At 44.8% G+C, this 24,052-nt stretch overlaps 2 protein-coding genes across 2 annotated transcripts; both read left to right on the top strand.

Moving 5' to 3' along the window:
- The first annotated feature begins 23 nt into the window (after positions 1-23).
- eloal (elongin A, like) lies at positions 24-4,107 on the top strand. Its single transcript, XM_057047295.1, has 11 exons — positions 24-169; positions 750-806; positions 912-1,024; positions 1,140-1,935; positions 2,013-2,109; positions 2,187-2,354; positions 2,438-2,535; positions 3,109-3,289; positions 3,374-3,488; positions 3,625-3,734; positions 3,890-4,107. The coding sequence occupies exons 1-11, from the start codon at positions 92-94 to the stop codon at positions 3,949-3,951; spliced, it is 1,875 nt and encodes a 624-aa protein (XP_056903275.1). The 5' UTR covers positions 24-91; the 3' UTR covers positions 3,952-4,107.
- A 712-nt stretch (positions 4,108-4,819) lies between these two features.
- Positions 4,820-23,350, top strand: lrrc1 (leucine rich repeat containing 1). Its single transcript, XM_057048319.1, has 21 exons — positions 4,820-5,539; positions 11,483-11,600; positions 11,819-11,897; positions 12,151-12,240; positions 13,980-14,036; positions 14,117-14,180; positions 14,542-14,616; positions 14,767-14,911; positions 15,062-15,180; positions 15,471-15,554; positions 16,479-16,594; positions 16,821-16,990; positions 17,829-17,968; positions 18,082-18,236; positions 20,616-20,760; positions 20,880-21,134; positions 21,241-21,330; positions 21,408-21,485; positions 22,008-22,277; positions 22,366-22,446; positions 22,610-23,350. Exons 1-21 carry the CDS (start codon positions 5,381-5,383, stop codon positions 22,751-22,753), a joined length of 2,634 nt encoding a protein of 877 aa, XP_056904299.1. The 5' UTR covers positions 4,820-5,380; the 3' UTR covers positions 22,754-23,350.
- The last annotated feature ends 702 nt before the right edge of the window (positions 23,351-24,052 follow it).

Raw genomic sequence — 24,052 nt, 5'->3', positions numbered from 1 at the left:
TGCACACCCGCCGTTTCCGTTCTTTATAACCGCGTCATCAAGGGGCGCGCGCTCCCCGGCGTGTGCGGACGGTTGCACGTGAGTCACTGTGATGGCCAGCAGGTCTGATGTGGTGAAGAAGATCATGCGGCTCAAACTCAAGCTCACAGACTCTTCAGAGTCTGCAACGGTAGATTCCGGCGTTTTTGTGTTGATCCATATTCGCGTCGGAAACACTAATGATTGGCCTTCCTTTGCGCGCGTGGATCGTGCGTAAACACACTCATTGAGCTTTTTTTCCCCTTTCTCTCGTTTGTTTAGTGTCCCAGACATGCGCTGCCACATTGTGACTGGCTTTAATGCAGTTGGTTAGGCTGTTTCACTGGGAGGTGCCATGTTGCTAAACTTGGCAACTCTTCCAGCTGCTGTCCGTCATCAACAGGGGATCGCCACCAAACTATCAATATGATTCTTAAGATGAATTAAATCGACTTGAGATTAAAGTCACACGTCTCCACCCCAGCAGCCGCAGAGCTGACACTTTTTCAGAGACGACAGTTGCTTCCATTTATAGCTGTCAGTCAAAAGACTTCCCAAACATAGCTTCTGTTCTGAGCGTGCATTCAGCATGTGTGCAGCTCCAGAAGGCAAATGACCATTTTAGGCAGGTCTCATTTTGCTTGAGTACCTGCGAGGATATGATGTTTTACCTGTGCTGAACTCTCAGATGTGTCAAAGTGGATATTACTCACGTGGTTGCTCTTTTTCAGCTACTAAAAAATTTGCAGAAACTCAAGGATCTGGATATCACATTAGACATCCTGTCTGTGAGTCCTCTTGCAAATGTGCTTTGCACTGCATTTGCCTGTGCAATTTTGAAATGTTAAATTTTAATTTTCCGCTCTATTTTTCCTCTGTTGCATGCACATTAGGAAACGGGGATTGGCAAAACGGTCAACTCTCTGCGCAGACATGAAGAGGCTGGAGAGTTCGCCAGGTCTCTGGTTAGGAGCTGGAAGCAACTGGTCTCCAAGGATTCCACCAGGTGAAAGATATTTAACCTTATTTAGTTTAGTTGTTCTATCACGAACAAAAATCCTCAGTACACTCCGTAGTTCCCTCGTTGTCTTACCCTAATCTCAAATCTTGCATGTATTCAGTCAAGGTGGGGATTCATTGGAGAGTTTGTCCAGTAAAGACAAACTGGATGACGAAAACTGTCCAAAAAAAGGAAGTTTGGACCCTGAGGATTTGAATAATAATTCCTTAAAACGTCAGGAGTGTAGTCAGAACTCTTCAGCCAATGAAGCAAATCTAGAGAGGCAAGGGAGGCATAAGGATCATGATGAGATTGTTTGGGTAGATGGGGAGAAAACTGATAAACCAGTTGTTTTTGAGAAGAATTGTGATCAAAGTAGTAGCAGATCCATGGAAGACGACACTTTGCTTGGAAGCAAAAATACAGAGGATTCTGAGCAGAAGGAGACCGGGCCTGAGACCAAAGATGGCACGAAGAGCAAATCTGACAGAGCAAAATTAAAGGACAATAACAGATCTTTATTACCAGAGTACAGTCAAAAACATTCTCGAAACCTAAAAGGCGCTGACGTCAACGACGGCAGATTTTCGGGAACGTCGGGCAGCCCTGAGACCCAAGACGGGAAAAGGAAAAGGCTGAGTGAACAGAAGGACGCTGCAGGGAACAGGGAACCTAAAAATAAAGAACATTCTAAACACAAAAAGTCCAAATCCAAACACGCGGAGAAGGCGAGCAAGTCTGAGGGGCCCTCCTTGTCTTTTGAGTCATACCTGAACTATGATGTCAACGTTCTGAAGAAGAAAGTTAAATCCGGAGTGAAACCTCCCAAGAAGACTGCAGAAAAGGAAGCAACAAAAGACTCCGGAATGGAGGCCGTCAGGTCGAAGGTGGCCTCTTGTGTTGCCTCTGAAAAACAGGTTAGCTTGACAATGACACAATGGTTGTGGCTACTCATTCATCACGTCCCCACTAACCTGATTCCCCCCCCCACCAGATCAGGGAGTCTGTCATGGAACTGATGACTCTGTATTCCCCTGGTGGCCCGTCTGAGTATGAAAACCCAATAACCGCGTCTCACTCTGAGAAAAAAGGTACCGCGGCTCAAGTAACTTGAGCTGTATTTAGCAATGCGTCCTCTCATTTCTGCTCATTTCTTTTCGTCCTAAAGTTACAAAAGAGTCCGATTTCTGTGACGCCGCTGAGGAATCTGCCATCTTTACCGGGCAGCGATTTAACAGGAAGATGCAAGTATACTCTGGCGCCAAGACCATCTTCCTCCCGTCTATGATGAGTTTGCACCAGCAGTGCATCCGCACACTGCAGAACAACATTAACTGTGAGTAAATCCACCTTTATGTTTGAGGCCTGATTAATCTTCCAGCCTCAGATTCATACTAAGGAGCAGGGCTGTCTCCTCAGTGCTATATGAAACCGGCGGGGTCCCCTTTGAAATCCTCGAGCCGGTGTTGGAGAGGTGCACGCCGGAGCAGCTGCTGCGCATTGAGGAATACAACCCAGTAAGAATGTGACTAGGGCACAGATTTGCATGTGAACAACTGGCACTTGTCCAGATTCTTTTGGAAAAACAGAGTATTTGCTGCTAATATTTAAACTTTCTTATGTAGGAATATTCAGTAAGTTCTAAAAAGCCCTTTCTTGGCAGAAAAGTTCCTGAAAAGTTCCATTTCCTCCCTCCCTCCCCCCTCTGTTTGCATGTAGTTGTGCATACTCATAAACTTGATACAATAGGACACATAATAACAAATGAGTATCGGTCGTATCTTCCTAATTAGGGATGTTTGGAATTTTGTCCTGCACACAACCATGTGACCTTTTCCTCCTCTGAACTGGGTCTTTTTTGGTTATTGTGTGAAAATCCAGGAAGTGTAGGCTTAACTTCTGTTTTTGTTATTCAGCATGATCCAAGGTTGTCGGTTTCAGTGTTTAATTAAGCAGTTGTGTTGCACTGTTCTGGCCTCATGTGCAGTGTGACTTGCAGGTTTACCTTTACTAGCCAATAAATGCTCCCTGTGACATCATAGAGCTGGATTGGGAAGTTAGAAAAAGAGGAAACAAATTGTTTTCGACAGGTCTACGTTGGCGTGACGGACCACCTATGGGGGAAGCACTGTGAGAGGGACTTCAAAGATGCCAAACTTCAGGAATACGAGTCGTGGAGAGAGATGTATATGAGACTGTCGGAGGAAAGGGAAGTGAAACTGCAAAGACTGACAAAAAGCATCGTCTCGGCGCATTCTAACAAACCAAAAGGTTCCTGTCCCAGACTGAACTCATTTAGAGCGTCGTCGGAAATGGTCAATAATGTGTTATGTGGTAAACTATTGTACCTTCCAGGTCGACAGGTGAAGATGGCATTCATTCACACTGCGGCCAAGCCTCCAAGAAATGTGCGAATACAGCAGGAACTTCATGGAACTGCCGTTCAGCCACCTCCTCAGCTCGGGCCCTGGTTGGTTTCTGCCCCCTCAATTTGAACAAATATTTACCGTTTCTTTTAAAAATGAGGAATGAAACAATCCCAAACCGCTTATTGTTTTTACTGCCTGGACACTGGATGACACGCTGTATTTTATTTTATTTTTTAGTGTTAAGGTTCCGGACAACAGGCCGAGGCAGAGCTGCTTCGAACAAAGCGGCAGGACCAGCACGATGACGGCTGGGACGGGCAGCACACAAGACCCTCGCAAAAAAACAAGTGAGCTGTCAAGGCTGTTTTAGACGTCGACATTCACCGGGTTGTATCAATGTTTAACAGTTTTGGTTTGTATTTTTTGGGGTCATTTAATTTAAAACTCGGAATGACACAGATGATTGCTAACTGTACCACATTTGCCTGTTTATGTCTGACAGGAGTGGCGCCAATGATGGCAAAGTCCTTGAAGGCATTTAAGAAACAGCTGGGACGCAGATAAATCCTCTTCCTATCTGAAGAATGTGGATGAAAAAGTACTTATCATTCATTAACTTTGTAAAACCAGAGATATCCGAGTGTTGTCTTGATATACAGATTAGTGTCCCGGGTGTTTTTTGTTGGTATGCATTCAGTATTAAATTGACAATGAAATGGCTTTGAGCGCGTTTAATGCAAACAGGTGCGGTGTGTTCATTTCTAGATGTTTGGCTCCCTCTACAGGCCATATATTATAACGTCACGTTTAATGACATGAATTACATTAAACGCTCAAATAAATTACACTACTACTACTACTAAAATGTAGTTGCTAAACCTACAAACATGCCAGGAGCACACATACCAATAAATGAATCACAAAGGTGTTTCTTTTTGTAGAGCCAATGTGATCAGTCATTGCTCTGCAGCTGATGACCTCTGACCTGGATGTCATATGTCTTTATTATGGCCCTTAAAACGAGATACCAGCACCAGATTAAAATAGTCTTACCTCTAATCTACCTCGTTTCTGAAATCTAATTTTAACCCATTGGATGGCGTCAGTCAAATACTTTTGGGGTGTCAATAAAAATGGGGCTTTTAATTGGAATCACATGAAAAAGAAGTTAATGGGAACATTTTAAATTGCATCACATATTTATAAGACGGTTTGATGTTACGACCACAGGTTTAAAAATGCTTTTTGGTCATTTCTGGGTAGCCTTCAGCTACTGTCGGAGGATATTTGTGCCGAGCTGACAAGAAGCTGCACTTTCATAGAGAACAGGTGGCTAAGTTTTAGCCCTCGACTTTACTCGGTTAAAAATATATTAAGCGATTTGATTTCTAACAAAGTCGTATTCATTTCAGGTTTTCGGTTTCCCCTCTGTCCGCCGGGGTCCTCCTCACCCACCGGGGGCTGTCGCCTGCGCCTTCGGCCGCATGATGGCGGCCCGCGGGACGGGACCATCCAGAGGAGGGGCCGGTGGGAGGAGCGGCCAGGAGCGGTGACGTCGAATGGAATGAGGGAGTGAATGTTCCGGGTCAGAAACTGGACGGGAGAGGAAATCAACTCCGGGACGAGCCGAGCAAAAAACAGAATAGCGGAGAATGCCACCCTCGTCGACACGGAAGATGCAGCCGGCGTTCCAGCGCTGAAGGGAGAGTTTAAAAGCGGCCGGACGGGAAGAACCAGTGGGGGAGAACAGGGGCGCAGGTTAACCACCCAAAGTGGGACAAATACGGGGGGAAGACTTTCCATGTTTGTGGCGACATAGCAGCCGGGAGCACCGCCGACACTCACCTCCGTTCGGAGCTTCGGCGGCCGTGAGTTGCAGCCGCGGCCGCGTTCGCGTCGGCTCGTTCCGCCCGAGACCGTCCCGTCGTAGCAATCTGTTGCATCCGTCTGCTGCCCGCTGTTCGTAGGGGCTTCGTCCGCACCCTCCCCCGTGATGTTTCACTGCATACCCTTGTGGCGGTGCAACCGTCATGTGGAGGTGGTCGATAAACGCCACTGCTCGCTGCTGTATGTGCCCGATGAGATTTACCGCTACGAGCGGAGTTTGGAGGAACTGTTGCTCGATGCCAACCAACTGCGAGACCTGCCCAAGGTAAGCCGAAGCCTCGGGGGAAACACGAAATGTCTCTGGTTTAAATGTTTGTGACACGGAGCTGCTCACTAAGCTGCTCACACATCCCGTGAGAGCGTGCTGAGACCCGGGGAGAAGCATTACGCAAGACGGGCCCCTCCGTGGAGGTGGAAATTTCCCCTAACCTTCAGCGACAGGTTCATGGAAAAGAACTTCAATACGAAGTTTTTAACCACGCAGGGGTTGATTTACACCTGCTCCAGCATTTCGCACTTGCAGTTGTGATAGTGCGCTCTGGTTAAACCTGTCCGCCAGGTGATTCCACCCCGAGGTCAGCGACACCTGTGACCTTTGTCGGCAACCTCCGAGCCGGACCCCGTTTTTAAAGAACCACCAGAGAAATATTTACAAATGTCCCTGTGATGATCTGAACAGCTCCTGAGCTATGGTGATGTTTAGACCTTTGCTTCTCTGAAGGGTAATGAATTATTGTATATGAACAGTAAAACGATGATAAAAAAAAAAATCGACGCAAGCGAGGCGGCAGAGATTGGTCGTAATACGAGCTTTACACTCACCGCGCAGAAGTGTTGTTTTGGACGGATCACTTCGATTTTTTTTTATGAGTGCAAGTGTAAAAATGTGTCTGATACATCAGCGGAAACCAGATCCATTAAAATAATTACAATAGCTGAGTGAAACTCACTCCAGCCGTTCTTCAGGTAGGAACCTGGGCTGGATGATGGCGGGTGTTTGGTGCCTGTTTAGTCTTTTCCGGTGTTTGTCAGTCGACGAGGGCGACTGGTATCGGGTCAGGGAGCGCGAGTGTATCCTTCGAGTGTAGTTTTATCCCAGAAATGTAATGAAATCAGACTAAAGCAGCCGGTGGAGTGTTTTAGCGATGCAAAGGTGTAAAGTCAAATGCCTGTTTTAACCAAATAAATCCCCAGTATCGCCACAAAGGCCAAATTTACTTGAAACAAAAAAGCCACAATGTCAAACTTCTTTGGCTTTTCCCTTTTACATCTAAATATAGATTCTGTCACAAATGCGAGAGTTGCTGAAAGACTCTAAAACAAGACGCCGCGAGCAGGCGCGCAGGCACAATCGCAGGGTTTTAGTTATACGTGGCGCCAAAAATGGGACGTTTTGTCCAATTAGACGAGACAGGTGTCTGCCCCGGTCTGCTCCGGTGGCGGTCAGCACAGTATGGCGCGTCACCTGACAAAACAAGAACACCATATGTCAGGTGTGGTTCGTGCGAGGCGGCAGCATGTGGTCGGTTGGCAGGACCTCTGGGAAGGTCAACCGACCCTGACCTATTTGCTGCTTTCTTGTGTGCGCTGGAAATCCGGCCAATTATTGGACGTGCGCGCACAAAGGTCAACTCTCAAAGCCCCAGCGCCACCTTGTATTGGTGACACCTGCACTTAAAGCCGCAGGTTGCTGCATTGAGAGCTGATTAGGAGGGAATATTGACTGTGCAACACAGTGGCTGTTAATTATTGTCCACAAGTGTTAATATATCAAAACCAGACCAAAGACAAAACTATAATGTTAGCATCTGTTTAGCATACAAGGTTTGTTTGTTTGTGTTATTTATTGATGTTCCCCCAACAACAACGCCTGAAGGAAGGTTCCTACTTGAACAAAACAAAATGATACCAACCAGAAAGTGACACAAGCAATTCTTATCAAAGACTATGTTGAAATGAAAATGATAAGACTCATTTATCATGAGGATGGCAAGAGTATCTAATTGCGTTTAATCCTTTTTATTGATCGCTGATGAGATATAACAAATACTTTTAGACGTACGAGCCCGAACCCCTTTTGAACACACTTAATTCACCTGGATTTCCTGTCCAACCTGTGTAACGTCAGCTCTGTAGTGCAAAGTGAAGCTCTGCACATTGTTTTTAAAGAGAGTCTGGGTTATAATTGATACTTACCCTGTACGTGTTGTGGTTTTGTGTTTCTTTAAATAAGATAAAAAAAGCTAGAGCGAAGCTGCTGACTTGACGTCAAGAGTGGGGTTGAAAACCACACTCCTACCGCCTTGAAAGCAACAATGAGCGCTCTGAGATCAGTAGACATTCCACTCAGACCGACGGATGTCCAAAAGCAACCACAGAAGTACAGGTGTGAGCAAAAAAGGTGGCAAAAACATGACTAATAATGGAAAACTATAGATAAAAGCTGCACAATGTGAGTCTGTGTCATAAATGCCAGCACCTGTAATCAGGATTAATAGCAAATCATGCTGGTTTCGGTTAAAGGACATGAGAATTGTTGCAGTAATAAGCAGTTGGTTGAAATTTTACCATCTTCGTGGAGCAACACACATTGAACATCTTCCTTGTGACCCTTTTGCCCCAGATTAAGTGTGATGCTAGGTAAGGGATTTGTAAGGTAAAATGAGCCAGAATTAATTGTTTTCCTTCATGTTCAGGCTTGAAATCTTACATTTGCAGAACCTGACTCAGTGTATCTGACATGCAGCCTCGAACTGCTGCGTCAGGGAAATACGCTGTGGTTCTGCAGCACGTTCCCCACGGTCGGGGACATTTAATGCGATCGGGTTTAGGTGACTCGAGAAACATTTCCGGCCTTTGATTGGGGGAATAAAATGTCCTTTTTCCCCACAATGGCAGTTTGCAAATGATTATAATCCTTTCAGAATCACTGAGTTTGAAAAAAAGAGGGATTTTTATGATAAAGAGAAAAATGACACCATATCGATAAGGTGGGCAGGGCTACTGTTGCACTTTACTGTTGCGTTAATGGTTGATTCGACGTAAAAGGATTTCTGATTGAAGCCCACAAATGAAGTAAATAAATGTGCATCTATGTAGTACTTCCTGGTCCTATTTGATGAATCCACAGTGCACGGTGAACTAACAAAGATCATTAAAGGGTGAAGGAATAAGGAAGCAATAAACATAACATGGGGAAATATCTTATCACAAAAGCCTTCGCTCAGCCTTCACGTGTCCGTGACGGGGGGCACGGTGACCACGGCTGCAGAAAAGAACGTTTCTAGAATGTGCTATTGTGGAACTCTGAAAACCAAAAGGTGTTTTTTTTTTTTTCCTCTTTCAAATGCAAAGAGATGGAGAGAAAGCTGATGCTAGAAAATATGTACAGCAGAACACCAACCATGAGAACATGGACAACAGTCTATCGCTGAGTGGGTAAGACCAGTAAATGGGGGCCACAGCGTTGGCATTGATCAGAAACGTTGAAGCAAACAACAACTGAAGTGAAACCATTCAGAGGTGACGCATCATGTGGGCTGAATGCTTTTAGCTACGCGGGGCTGGTCAACGGCTGCAAAAGCATGAAAAGGTGACAAATACTGGCACACAAAGAAGATGGCGAGCTGTAGAAAATCCTCCCAGGAACAATTATCCCTGCCGTTAATTAAACTCGATCAACCAGCTCTTGTCTCATGGCGACGTGTCTTGTGGAAGTCCCCGTCAGGAAACCCAACACGCACTTTTCTTCTTCATAACTGTTCAAACTTCTGCTGTTCTAAGGGTGATTAAGAGGCTGGAGGAGCGGCGGCGGGAGACGCTGTTGACTGTGCTCTCTGACATGTAACTACATCGGCGAGGGAACCGCTCCATCAGCCCGCTCCGGCGCTCGCCCGCTCCGTCCTCGTAGACGCCCCTCACCGCGCGGGGGTTCCAGTTAGGTCCCGCGCCTGATTCTGCAGCGTCAACGCGAAGATGGTTTTCAGATCAGACGCTTTACGAGCAGACAGATGAAGACTTGCGCAGGTCTGGAGGACGGGAGGAAAAGGAAAGTGCGCTTTAGTGGGGACAAGACGAGGCACGTTGGAAAGCAGGCGGATGTGGTTTTACTAAGAAACCCTTGATGACCAATTCTGTGTTGGTTGATTTGCTGAGTGTGTGTCAGCACGAGCCTCTTTCTTATTTATGTGTCCTTGTTGATTGTTCTTTTTTGCCTTAAGGTACACCCAGATACTTTATGCTGCAGCTCACCACCTTTGCCTAAAGGAACCATTTGTCCTTTTGGACATGCTGCACTTTCATAAATGCAGAGAAAAGGTGATCATCTTCTGCGGCTGTCGCTATTTTGCCGTCAGAATCACACAAAGGATGTGATAAACACACAAAATGGCACGCTCGATGGAGCCAATCTGAGGCCCCCTAATCTAGTGAGGCCTGGTTTTTAAGCTGCAGCTCATGCGGAGGTGCGGAGCTGCTCATTGCCTTGAATGCGGGTGTCAACAGTTGTTCACAAACATCCAGGTCGAACATGCTCAACTTAACCATTCAAACATTGACTTTTTAGTCACTGGACTGGTTAATGTGTTCTCGACATGGGTGCATGTTTGGGGCGTGGCACTGACAGATGGTAACAGGAAGAACAGGTTTTGTTGTCGGATCACGGAAGAGTCGAAGCTTATTGCATATATTGTGCGTCCCCCCTGTTTCAATTCTCATTGTTTCTAAGGTATTTTAAATGGCACATAAGCACCTAAGAATATTTGGCTTTCATAATTCCTTAAAAATATGTTTGTTTTTGAAGGTGCTGTTAATAAAGAATCACAAATTCTCCAAGAATTTAAATGTAGCTGAACTGAAACTTGCAAAATGCCCTTTTCCCTCTGACACTTGAGCTTCGCCTCCCGATATGGAACAAGTCTGCTCTAGCCAGGACTTCCTGGGTGATATTATCTGGAGACACACCTTGGAGCTACGTATTTGTGATCAGAACATTGAACAAGCAGAGGCACTCGGACACGGTTGCACATTAGTAAAATGTGAAAGGATAATTAGGGTTGGAGAAAACCAAGCGGTGGTTTGGTTGTTTGCTTGTTTGTTTAAGTGAGGGCATTAGGCCAGTTAAATCAGGCTTAAGACGGGGTGAGGTTTGACTTTTGGACTCTTATTAGGCACGTTGCCGCTGTAGCTGACATAATATGATCACCAGTTTTTACACACACACGCACACACACATACATACACACACACATACATACATGCAGGCGCACGCACACATGCACTGCACTCCGGATGTTTTCAGACACTTTTCCCCACGTGCCGTCTTCTGTCAAAATAAGAACATTTTTAAATGTTCACTGGTCAATCATTAACCGTCCAACAAGACAATGACCCTGAGCTCACAGCCGGACCTGGAGCCCTGACCTGAACCTGATCAAGCATCTCTGTAGAGACCTGAAAATCCAGGTGTTATTGTTAGATAATCTGCACCGCCCCTACTGAGATCATCAACGGCACATTTTCAGCCAGTAAAGTCTTTTCACATCCACGTCCAGACCAAATATTACATCTAGGCCAAAGTAAACGGCAGCAGGCGGACGTGGGATCGGTTTCCTTTTGATCCCATTCACAAAAGACAAAACACAATTCATGCAAAAACTATTTTGTGGTTGATAGACGCCTACAGACCTGCCTCTGTTCTGTTTAGTTTTCTATACGGATAAGGAAGAAATAACCAAGCTGTGTATTTACATCCACTTTAACACCACACACAGAACCAAGAGGAGCTGGGGAGCAAATATAAAAGAATGCTCTCGATACTAAATCAATTTTCCTCCAGCAGCAGTAGATAAGTGCTTGTGGTCGGTAAACAACTATCGGCAGCCTGGACATAAAGGCCTCAAAGGAAATGTCGAAGGTTTTACACCAAACGTGAGGCGAACCGGACATCAGCTCCCTGGTTTACCACAACACTTGGGGAGTATCTGCACCTGTTATTGGGTGTTGTAATGATTTTTAAAGAGCACAAATCAAGGAAAATACTTGAAAATAGAAGAACATTTATTAATGGTCTGTTGACGTCTGACTGTTTCTGGTTTTACAGTCTGTAAACCAGTCAGTCATGCTTGACTTCTAATCATAGAGTAAATGTTCTTTATCACAGAGAAGTGCGTTCCGAGTATCTGATTGTTCTTTTCTTCTCACTTCACAGCAATTTTTCCAGCTGGTGAAATTAAGAAAACTTGGCCTGAGTGACAATGAGATCCAGAGGCTTCCACCCGAAATAGCCAACTTTGTACAGCTGGTAGAACTGGACGTCTCCCGAAATGGTAAATAAATACTCAGATCCAAGAACTGAATTTTTAATCAAGAAACATTTTTTGCACACTGGTGAATTTGTTCTGACAAATAAGCTTGAAACCAGTTGAATCTGGTCACACTGAGGTTTCCGTTGTGGTGGTGATAATTAAGTTTTTTAAGTCAGAACTTGTGTAAAAGACCAGTGGCAAAGAACTGACATTTTCATAACATCTTTTCCTCCATGCAGACATTATGGAAATTCCAGAGAGTATTTCATACTGCACAGCCCTCCAGGTAGCAGATTTCAGTGGAAATCCCTTAACAAGGTTGGGTTATGGCTCAATATTTTTGCCTTGAACTTGCTTATATTGATTACTTTAATATAAACTGTCTTGTAATATTGCTAAAAGCACATTTATTAGTTTGAACCAATATTACTTCATTTTTACTTGTGCGGATGATTTGAGTTGAATGTTTGAACACTTTGTATTTATGGTACTAACTAGATGATGGCTGAAGTGTTCTTTGATTATTTCATTAATGGATTTTCACGCATTGATTTTTTTTTTTTTCTTCCAGGTTACCAGAAACCTTCCCTGAGCTCAGGAATCTAACATGCCTTTCCATCAATGATATTTCATTACAAGTTCTTCCAGAGAACATTGGAAAGTACGTAAACACACAAATTTGGCTTTTTGCCTTTTACTCCAAGAGGCCGTTGTGCATTTATGCTTCAATACTTCTTAGAACGGCATCACATTTAATTTAATTTAATTTTCACGGCCCCCTGATCTTAATGATTTCATCTCAAGTCTCCCCGTCTGACTGGATTGAGGAATACAGGCCGTCCACGTTCGGCTTCCCGGACACATCACTCATTGTTTCCTTCTTGGCTGCTTTGTCTTTGCTCATAAAAGGCTTGTTGTTGATGGTGCATAATCCATTATAGTGACAAGACATGCCTGCCAACATTCTTATTCTTATGAGGTCTCCTTTAACATCCAGTTCACTCTTGTTGCATTTGGTTATAATTTGTTTTAATAACACAACGATCCGCTCAGACTTCAAATCGCCACAAGGTGTTTTTAGTTGAAGGCTGGAATTTAAGGGAACAGAGTTCAAGCCCTAGAGAGGTGGACTTAAAGGGATAAAATTAGTCCAGACGGCTGCTGTGCTGCTTCCCCTGCAGGACCAGAGTGGGAGACGTAGATGATCATCACTGAGGCGTTGCATGTGGACTCGTGTATTCCTTTCATAGAATGCTTTGATTGGTTTATTTTATTTTATTTTAAAGTCAGATTAGGGCTGGAATACCTCTGCTCGGTGGAAATGTTTGCCGCTCTGGAAGTTGTTAACAACCCATCATCGGGGGCGGGGGTGTGTGGCGCTGCAGCACATGCTTCCCCAACTCTACCCCGAACATTCTTCTGATTTATGACCTGCTCTGTTGTAAATCATCCACGCTTGGTCTTGAGCAACAGTCCGTTGTTGTGCTCTAAGCCTTCATTTAAACGTACCTGTATGGGCAGCATCCTCCCACACTGTTGTTTCCCACCGCAGCAGCAGTTAGTTTAACATGTTGTGGTGGCGTACATACAGTCTGCACCATGCATACTGCCCGGTAAATAATACAGTGACTGGAGGCCTGATCGTTCTGGCGAGGGAAGGGGGGGGCGATTGAAGTGATCAGATCAGTGTTTGAGTGGGCTGCGTGACGTCAGTGGCGTATCTCTTTAGATGAGGAGAACCGGTCTCCTGAGACACTTGACTCAGTAACAGGGCGCTTTAGCATAGTTGATCTCTCTCATTTCAGTTGAAGCATCGATAATATTGAGGGTCCGAGACAAAATTTAGATCAAAAGTGCCTTCGGGATTGTTTTGGACCCCGTCCATTTCCATGTATTTTGGCTGAACCTCCGCAAGGTTATATACTGTGGCTTGGAAAGAAAGAGCAGTTTTTATTAGACCGTTTAATCAAGGGTGGATACACATAAATCTCATCATCCCCTTGAACTCTGTTAAACCCGTTATTTAAGGACACACATTAATTATTTACTTTAAGAAAATGCAGAGTTTGTTCAATTTGATTTAGACCTGCCTCGACGAAAGGTGCATCCACTAAATATTGTCTTGAAAGAGCTTAATATACACACACACATGTCTGTACTTTGACCTGAAAGTTGCCATTTTGCTCTTCATTTTAAGGTATGCAGTGTTTATACTGCTGCAGTTTTACAGCATTGATAAGACAGACACGCCTCTAAAGCACTTCCTTCTCCCAGATATGATTCCAACAACATGTTTTGCAGTAAAAAGCCTCCCACTACACTTCAGTCAGCATCACGTAGTCCCTGTTTTTCCACCCATGTTCCAGTAAAACCCTCTGTTCTTTTCACATATCATTGCAGCCTTACCAATTTGGTATCACTAGAACTCAGAGAAAATCTGCTGACATTCCTTCCAGAGTAAGTATTTACTGGCTGAGAGACGTACGGTGTACTGCTGGAGATCACAGGGTTGTTGACCTTGAATCGCTCATCTGCAGGTCGCTGTCGATGCTCCACAGACTCGAAGAACTTGACCTAGGAAATAACGAACTCTACAGTTTGGTGAGATGGCTTTTCTCTTTGGTATTTGGGGAACGAAAACCTCTTGTTTTCTAGTTCTTGAGTTGTAATTTGAGATCCCCCCGAGAGCAGCTTTCACCTCTTATCACACAGCTGGAGGAGAAACATCTGCTTTGAGCTTTGGTTTTAAGTTTTAAGACCTTTCAAACGTTCCACGATTCACTGACAGATCGAGCAAGGTTAACAGGGAGACATGCAATACAAAAATGTTAAAATGCCCCACAAAACTGGCCTTTGTTCCTGTGTCTGCTGCCAAAAACAGGTTGAAAATGCCATTGTAAACATACTGGATCATAAAAACTCGTCTGTGTCTCCTCTCTTTCCATTTTATCCCCCAACACAGCCGGATTCAATAGGTCATCTAGTCGGCTTAAAAGACTTGTGGCTGGATGGAAACCAGTTGAATGAAATACCAGCAGTAAGTCAGCTATGCAGTTTCCTTCTTTTTGTTTCATTAAGATTTCTGATCAAAATCCAGCTTTCACTATATTTCCAGTTATTAAAAAAAAAAAGCTTGAATTCATTGACTTTTAATTACTGAAACATGTTTGCTTGTTCTGAACTTTAGGAGATGGGCAGCATGAAAAGTCTGTTGTGTGTGGATGTATCAGAAAACAAAATTCAGAGACTTCCAGAGGAATTAGGTGGCCTGCTGTCCCTCGCAGACTTGCTGGTTTCTCAGAACCTCATTGATGCTCTACCAGAAAGCATCGGTAATCATTTGCATTCGCTCTCATCTCAACTGCTTTGATTTTAGATTATATTGATATTGCAACTGTTTCACACACCCTTTCCGTGAGTGAGTAATGACCCCTTTGATGTATTCACCTTCACCTTTTTATTTTATTTTATACCAACTGCAGGAAAACTCAAAAAGCTCTCCATATTGAAAGCAGACCAGAATCGGCTAACATATCTTCCAGAGAGCATTGGCAACTGTGAAAGCCTCACTGAGCTTGTCCTCACAGAAAACAGGATACAGGTCAGTTAAATATTGTATTTAAAAAAAAAAAGCAAGACAAGTTTGTAAATATGGCAAATTTGGTCTTATTATTAGCTCCTTATTCAGTAGCTTCAATGCTAATTGTTATTGACGTATCAAACCCATTTATCTCTGATTGATTGATGTAGGAATGCAAAAAGAATCAGGTGGACCTTTGGTCCCAGTATAGACTGAAGGCTGGTTAAACCACTCGGACCAGTACGAATACTCAAACCAGAACAGCGCTCGTGTCTTCCATAACTCGCGTTCTCATCCGTTTGTTGCTCCAGAGCTTGCCCCGGAGTATTGGAAAGTTGAAGCGGCTTTCCAATTTCAACTGTGACAGGAATCAGCTGACGTCGTTACCTAAGGAGGTGAGCAGTGTCATTTGTTAAAAGGTCAGATCTAACAGAGCTCACAAACGGCCGCTCGCTGTGCCAACCCGTCCCTAAATTCTCATTTAGATCAACGATACTCCTCCTTTATGGGTCTCACGTTCAACATTTTGCTCCTCCATTTTCTGCCTGGATGGTCCTGATTGTGTATTGTGCTTTTCTAACCTTTTGTCTGGCTAAATGAAAGCACGCACGCCTTCTTTAAAGCTTCATCTGAAAGGCTCCTTCAGCCTGTGCACAATGCGCCTCTGTCTGAGTGATGCAAGAGCTGCCTGTTGAGAAGAAAATGACCTGTGGTGAATTTATGGCGATGGTGTCGCTCACGTTGCCGTGGCGCGACACCCCTGACACCAGCGCAGCCGATGCGTTGGATTGCGCGTTCATGAACGACTCCATCTTGCCCTCGTGATTCTGCTGCTGCGCGTCACACTTCCTTTTGTGGATTTAGTTTTCCATTTGCAGGCCTGCAGCTGTAAAAGGTGAATTCAATTTCCTGATTTTGAGTGTTTACTGAAAATTGACTTCCCATTTGTGACGCAGCAATCGCCTCACATTAGTGTGAATAATGAGCTTAACTTTTCAGCATGACTGGTCCCTGTAACAGTATCCCACTCATGTCTCAGATTATCAGATTAATGGAGAAAAAAACTGTCTAAATGACCCATCTGTCTGTCTTTCTAAGTTCTCTGCAACGAGGACTAATTGTTCCTCATTTTAGTTCCTGCTGTCACACCCTATTGATTATTTGTAACTGCTCTGCCATCTACAGTTCTGTGACAAACTGATCGTTCACGGCAGATTTAATCCGATTCTTTGGTCCCGTGTACATCCTAAATGTGTGTTCCTGCACTTGTGCGTATTATGCACGCACGGCCTAACGGTGCCGACTCCTGTCTTATCTAGATCGGTGGCTGCCAGGCTCTAAATGTGTTCTGCGTGCGAGAGAACAGGCTGATGAGGATTCCTTCAGAGCTGTCACAGGCCACAGAACTACATGTCCTTGATGTCTCAGGAAATAGGTTTGTCACCCTGTGTTCACTTATTACTATCTAAAGGGAGTGAACAGCATTCATTTACTCCCAAATGTCATCCAGCTTTCCACACAGTTACTTACGTACTCATTTTGCCTGTATTTTCCTGCCGGTACTTGATTTGGTCTGCACAGATGTTGTCTTACTAAAGACCATCTTTCTCAACCAACTTGTCTAAAAATGTTTCACTTTTTTTTAAATTTTTCCTTTTCAGGCTGCCAAACCTGCCCATCTCCCTCATCACTCTACGCCTCAAGGCCTTGTGGCTGTCGGTAAACCAGTCGCAGCCTCTGCTCACTTTTCAGACCGACGTGGATCACGAGACGGGCGAGAAGGTGCTGACCTGTGTGCTGCTGCCTCAACAACCCAGCGATGACACCAACGGTAATGTGGAAGAGGCAGATCTGCAGACTGTCATCTGATAAGCTTTTGTAGTATTGGTTCCTCTGAATCGAGGGTGAATCGTCTCCAGGCGGACGTCGGCGCTCGCCTCTTCCCTTCCTACTTGATGTCCTGTGGTTTTTGATGAATTTACCACATGATCTGCTTGAGAAAACACACGGCGTTCTGTTCCCCTGATCCTTTCCTGCAGTATCTGTCAATTACCATGTAAGAGATCACAGAGCCTGTGAGGGATCAGATCTGTCCCTTGAGGCTCTCCTTGGTTATGTTTTGCAGAAATGCCGTGGATTGGACCGCTAAAGAGGCTTAGTAGCGGCTGGCCGGCTGCCATTAAAAGCTCACCCACTGGGTGTAATGATGCAGCTGCGGGCAGCCTCTATCTCTGCCTGATACTGCAGTTTGCTGCAGTGTTTTCTTTGCTGCTTAGCACAGCCTTGCACCTAAACCAGCGCCGATTTAGTGAGTCATTGCTCAGGTTTGAGCGGCGCACTGGGTAACGATGTGCATTTGAAAAGAATCCAGTTTCTTTTTTGTGCGGCCTCTACTCCTAAGCTTTCTGATGTGCCGTCTTTGTCCGGGGGAAAATGAAGACGTCAGTCGGGATGAAGGCGGGGGGGATTTAATAGCTGTAAGCTTGCGACTAAGCCGGGATTTGAACTGCGATCTGGCAGATTCAGGCTATGAGTTGTGGGACAGTTGGAATATCTTGAGTGACGGATGGCGGGACAACAATCACAGCGCCTCCGTCTTGACATCATTCAGCTGACAACATTCTGCGGTAACAAACCCGTGCTGTCTTTTTATCGTCCAACATGTACAGTCTCTGAAAGTCTCGCTCGCTGCGGCGCCGTGGAGAGCCTGGTGAACGACACGGCGGATGACCCGTGGGACAGCAAAGCAGTGAACAGACACAGTGCCATTCATTTCCTGGATGACGATTACGATGAGGACGATGAGAAGGTGACTTGAATTTTCATAAAACTCCATGTGGAGGAAACGTCGATAAAGTTCTTGTCTGCTGTCTGGAGCTCCCATGGTTACAATGGTGGCGAATCTGTTTATCCCTCACACAGGGGACTCTCCTTCGAAGGGCCACTCCTCACCCCGGTGAGCTGAAAACCATGAAGAAAGCCGCCGAGAACCTCCGTAACGACCTGAACGCCGCCAAAAGCCTGGACTCCAACAAAAACGAGGTCAATAACACTGCAGACAGAGTGACCACATCTGTGTGACCTTCTTACCTCCCACGTTTTCACCTCCTGTATCTTTCGATGTTGTCCCGCACAAACCTTGCTGTTCCCTCCTCCTTTTGGTTCACCTACGACCCCCCCCCCCCGGTGTGGCCGACCCCTCCTTTTTTATACTCTGGGATTCCCGTCAGCTTCCTTCATCTCCAGCCTTTTGTAAAGTGTGTTGAAGTCAGTCAGTTTGGGCTGCTGTGCCTTTCTCCTTTTAATTAATGTCCACGCAATAATCTGCACAGATTAAATTATATTTTAAAGATATTTTACCTTTTAAATGCCTCTTTTTAAAAACTATAAATTAGGTAGTTGCACTATTTTAAATCTTTACAATACGGTAAATCCTTCACAAATGTACTATATCTTTGTTCTATATCTATATTTGAAACACTGGGTAAATACCTGTTTCTACATTTTGGGTAAACGGAAAAGCAGGATTTTTTTTGATCTACTGATTAAAGATTATTGTATAGTCTTTTGTGAATATTGATACTTTTATATATTTTTGGCAGCTCAGATGTAAATACAAATGTATAGCAAATTCCTTAATCAGTCACAGATTTTAATCTTTTTTTTCTGGGTACTATTTTTTTTAAAATAAAACTTCGAACAAACCAACACTAATGTCTTATTCAGTCCATATAATGGTCACTGCGAGTGCATGTCTCTGATCAGTGTAAAAACCCAAAAAACCCCAAAACAATAGATTAAATTCATTACATTTGGATTTTTATGTGGTACACATATTTTACCATTACTCATCTGCAGTGTAATTATGTGTTATGGAAATGTCCCCTGCTCCATTGCTTTGCAAATACTTCTCAATTAGATGCCAAAAATAGCTGCATGTTCTGACAATTTTTAAGAGTACTGTATAACTGGGTGGGGGTGAGAAAAGGCAGTTCAAAGTTCCACTTTAATGCACTTCTCAGTGTTTTCTCATATCTCCATATGTGGTACATGAAACTGTATTATTCTGTGATTGAAAATGTGGACCAGAGAATTTGGTTCATGTGTTTTTAATGTTTTAAATCTCCTTTTTTTTGTGATCAAACTGCACAAAACCGATCTCAACTGGGCAGTGTGCCTTGAGGTTTGATGACTTTTTAACCACTGATCAATAAAACAAGTGCAACACTAAATAAGTTTCACATTCATTGTAAAATCTCAAGGAGTTTGTAATAATCTGCTCAGTCCATCGTTAAGGTAAACGTCTGATTTAAAGGACACTTGTGCTCGCTCTAAAGTGACCTGCTGTCACTAAAGCAGGTAACCTGTTTTCCTGATCCTACCTTCGCTTGTTTTGTCTGTGCAGCAGTGCATGAATGTGCATGTGTCCCGTCCGACCCGTCCGACCCTGCACGTGCAGCATGCCAAAGTCCAGTGAATCTGACAGCTACACTTCAAGATGGTTTTACTCTTGCAGCCGACGACCTGTTTTTCTGAACAGAAGCTCACGTGTGATGCGACTCACGAGTTCTTGAAATGAAGAGCGACAGGAAATTCTTTTATTCATCTTCTATAGGCCAGAGGGCTCCGACAGCAGCAGAGTAGCTTTAGTATCTGCACTATGTATTGAGAAGGTGCCCTGGAGGCCGTTTGTATTGACTGTGTAGGCCGAGTGGGTTACATTCTTTATATTAAAGCCTTATTCGGAAAATAACTGGACTTCCTTTAGTTTCCCCACTTTAGTTTCACCAGGAGATTCCTCTCTTACCCAAGAGGCTTCAGTCCACTTGGATTTTCTTAAGCCCGGATTCTCTTCAGCCTGGATGACTGAGAACGTTCGCAATATTGCAGTGTTATGTTTAAAAAAAACTGTAGAATCACTGTAAAAATCAGTTTTGACAAATGCATTTTTTTAGAAAAAGAACTGACAAGTGCGACGCGGAGTTGAAGCGTCTCGCTGCCGGATTTTGGGATATTCTGACATTCTTCTCTGCAGATCCTCTCAGGCTCTGTCAGGATGGATGGGGACATTTTCAGGCCTCTCCACAGATATTTAATGAGGTTTGAGTTGGGACTCTGCTGGTCCACTCGAGGACAGTCGCTGTTGTCCCTAAGACGCTCCTGTTGTCTGCGTGCTTATTATGGTGTTGTCCCTTCAGTTTGGAGTTTCAGGTGTCTTTTACTTCAAAAGAACTTTCTTTTGTGCCTTTATTTTATAGGCGCTGACCTCCGATGTGGGATGTAGTTCGGCCAGTAAGGCTGTGATGTCCTGTGTGATGCGGGGATACAGTTGAAAATATTAGATCTGGTACAAAAACAAGCATTTACTAGGGATTTATAAAGGGCCGGTGATGTGAATTTGCAGCAACAGGTGGTGTCTTCTATCCCCAGCAGTGTAGAACCCCTCATACTAACAGATCCCACCAAAAGTGGGTCATCCCTCACTTCAGCTGGATGGCAAACAAAGAGCGTCCACAAGCTCAGCTGTTCCCGGCCAGTAACCACTCGTGTGCTCGATACTCCGGCGCTGAGAAGGACGCAGGAGAAATTGAGCAGCTCAAGGTTTGTTGTCTTTAGGTGCCATTCACAAACACAGACTGAGAAGATCTCGCGCCTGTTGCAGGGATTGTGGTCGTGACGTCTGACGCACCAATCTCGCCACGGAAGAGAAAACCAAGTAAATTATCTCTTATCAGCAGGAAGGTGCAGGCCAGCTGTCAGAGAGCCAGCGCTCGATTGGTCGATTTCCACAAAAGGGAGATGAGACTGGCGAGGGCAGGAAGTTTCAACATCACAGAGCTCTTAATATGGGCTCTAATCTGCACAGAGACTCTGGCAACGTCAGGATCTCCTCCATCACTGGACCGCCTGCAAAACCTGCGGCAACGGAGAACAACCTTCCTCAGGAGTCGTGCGTCTCCCAAGTGCCATTACGAGTAACTGCACGCTCAGTCCTCTTCGGTCTCAGTCCGGATTAACTCCCTGCTTAATTGCACGCAAGCTTTGAATGATGTTAAAATCACCTAGATGTTTCCCTCTTAGTTACAGATCAAATTGTCTGCCCAGAGGGGCAGTTTGGGACTCAGCATTGCAGGTGGAAAAGGCTCACTGCCTTATAAAAACCACGACGAGGTAAGAAAAAGCTGCAGGACGCACTCTTTGTTCTGTGAGTCCTTTTATAACCTGCTAATGGACTGAACTCCTTTCAGGGGATTTTTATTTCCAGAGTCATTAAAGGGGGGGCTTCAGAGAAGGCAGGGATCCATGTAGGTGACAGATTGGTGGAGGTAGGCACAGAATCAATTTTCTTATGTTTGTAATCTTATTCTGGATTATTTTCTGACAAATCTGCAGCCTGTTGTGTGAAGAAAATTTGTATATGTCTACAGACATTATTTTACAGGGTGAAAATCAATACTGTATTCGTCTCCTTTAGCTGATGTTCACCTTGTGACCGATAGAGGGCGTAAAAAGACTAGCAAGGAATATTGCCGCGCTCCCTAAATAAATAAATAAACAGAAGAAGAAGAAGCAGCATACTTGATTAATCCCCCAAGGTGAAATTACATTCTGTCAGTACACACTCTGGCTCCTGGTCCCGTCCCCTCTAGACCCAGCTACTGCTTTTGGAGAAAATAATCATTGTAAGCACACATTAACATGCTGAGGCTGCCCTGAAAAATCAATTCATACATATAATACTGCTGTTTTCAGAGAACATATGCAGCGCCCCCTCCTCCGACCTCTGCCCCCGTAAATTTAGCGGCGCCAAATGGCCGACGTGACCGTGCGCTCGTCTCTCTTTCCAGGTCAACGGCCTGGACATGCAGGGGGCGACCCACCACGAGGCAGTCGGTGCCCTCAGGAATGCAGGAAGCTGCATCAGGATGACAGTCCTCAGAGACAGGCTTCCACCTCGAGAGGTGAACCTCTCCGTTGGTCCCTGGGACGAGCGGGACGCCACAGGACAACAGCCGTCAAACCCGGAAGGCCAGACGGCCAAAGCAGCATTGATGGAGGGTCGAGAGGGGTGTTTGTCCAAGAGCATTGAGGCGGTTGTCTGCAATGGCAACGACGTTGTGAGTGGTTTCCTGAAATAACTGTTCTGCCACGATGGGTCACGTACACTTTTCACACTTTTTCGTCTGTCTTCTCTTTGTTTCTCAGCCTGGACGGAAAAATGAGATGAATCAGATCTCGTCTAAACTGAAAAAAGACTCTTTGCAAGACGGGAAACACACAATGGGGGTAAGTAACCACCCCTCTGGTACTATCGGACAACGAAAATGCTGGAGAAATGCACCTATTTATGGGCAGCTTCCTTTTTGTTGGAAGGCCATGTTCTGTTTTACATAATGTTCTGGTCCCCCATCCCTGATCCTCCCGTCCTTCTCATTCAATTATGTGACAGATCCCGCGGATCATCCTCACTCATCCCTCTACCTCAGATGAAGATGTGGAGCTCTTGACCCAGAGCCCCAGCACAGAGCAGCCGCATGACTTTGACATTCCTGGCAGGTGTGTCTGCTTTGACAACGCTTTCTACCCTCCTTGACCTCAACCATGGACTAGAATCCTACAGATTCTTTCACTTTCTTTTGGTTTTTTTTTTTTTGTAGCGCAATGCTCTGTCGGGTAATTCAGTGCTAATAGCATCTCACGATTAATGTTATTTTAAAATGAAAGGACGATTTTAGACTTTATTTTTGCTACTGAAACCACAGATTTGCCTCTGCAGCTGCACTGATTAGACAGTATACACAGACCTTTTCCTCCACAGCTCCAATAATGTATGTGATTGCGTTAAATCCAGTCAATTAAACAAGAAAAGCTGCTGGCTACTTCTGCTACACACCACCTAAGTTATGATGTTCCCACTCTTTGTGTATATGCCCTTTGATAATGTGAAGCTCTCCCAGATGGCAGACGGAGCACTCAGGAGGTGACAGTCAACGGCTCCAGGTGTCGGGCGATTTCTGTCACGGGCAACGTTGTGACGAGTGACATTTATTTTAAAGGAGACAAGCGCCAAGACTTCATAATTTTGTTGAAAACGTGAATGTCAACGCTTCTCTTGTTCCTACACATCCTAGAACCCCTCAAAAAACAACTCGCTGTCCACTTTTCTTAATAAAGTGCTAATCTACTCTTACCCTTATTGCCTTTCTCCAGTATTTAGATATTTGCTGGTACAGAGGACAACGCAACAGCATCCTGCAATCATGTGCTGGCTGCATGCGGTCTAACAGTGATCCAGCAGCACGTGAGTCCCCTGAGCGTCGGCTGCTGCGCTACTGGTGATCCGACGCAATGATGACTGTCTGTGGGGCGATAATAATCCGGGGATGCGATCTGTTGTGAAACACCTCGAGTGTGACAGATTCAATCCTGAGTCAATTACTGGTCAGACAGTCGAATGTTGTGAGACCTGACTGGGTGACACCTCCAGCGTTGTTCACCTGCAGGGAATGTGCACAGATTTAGCTCCAAGATATAAAAGTTTGCCCACTGGAAAAGGGCACAAACAATGATTGGAGCAACACTATTTGCACACTAGTGATATTTACTCATGCGAACGCTGTTATCTGCTAATTGGCAAACGATTTAGTAAATACAGCCAAGCGCTTCACGTCACTGTTTCATGGATCTCGTGCTGCTCACAGAAGGTTTACAGAAGGATGGTGCACAGTGGGAGACGAAGCTGCAGTCTTTAGCCAGATGTGCCTGTTTAAAAGTGAGTGAGTACATGGCTTTGGTTTGAGCTCCACGGTAACGGTGCGTCTCCTCTCTACGGCGATTGGTGAATTATCTGTTTCCTTCAGTCGCTTTGCTGCCAACCCCACCCCCCATCCCA

The sequence above is a fragment of the Takifugu flavidus genome, chromosome 11 (genome assembly GCF_003711565.1).
Source record: "Takifugu flavidus isolate HTHZ2018 chromosome 11, ASM371156v2, whole genome shotgun sequence".
Taxonomy (NCBI): domain Eukaryota; kingdom Metazoa; phylum Chordata; class Actinopteri; order Tetraodontiformes; family Tetraodontidae; genus Takifugu; species Takifugu flavidus.
The sequence above is the reverse complement of the archived record's forward strand: the minus strand, read 5'-3'. Positions and strand labels throughout refer to the sequence as shown.

Excerpts from the sequence above, each read along its gene's own strand:
- eloal (XM_057047295.1), top strand. The coding sequence starts at position 92 with ATGGCCAGCAGGTCTGATGTGGTGAAGAAGATCATGCGGCTCAAACTC. Across the intron at positions 807-911 it reads TCACATTAGACATCCTGTCT|GAAACGGGGATTGGCAAAAC; the intron begins GTGAGTCCTCTT and ends CATGCACATTAG. Across the intron at positions 2,110-2,186 it reads GTCTCACTCTGAGAAAAAAG|TTACAAAAGAGTCCGATTTC; the intron begins GTACCGCGGCTC and ends TTCGTCCTAAAG.
- lrrc1 (XM_057048319.1), top strand. The coding sequence starts at position 5,381 with ATGTTTCACTGCATACCCTTGTGGCGGTGCAACCGTCATGTGGAGGTG. Across the intron at positions 5,540-11,482 it reads AACTGCGAGACCTGCCCAAG|CAATTTTTCCAGCTGGTGAA; the intron begins GTAAGCCGAAGC and ends CTCACTTCACAG. Across the intron at positions 20,761-20,879 it reads GAGAAATTGAGCAGCTCAAG|ATTATCTCTTATCAGCAGGA; the intron begins GTTTGTTGTCTT and ends AAAACCAAGTAA.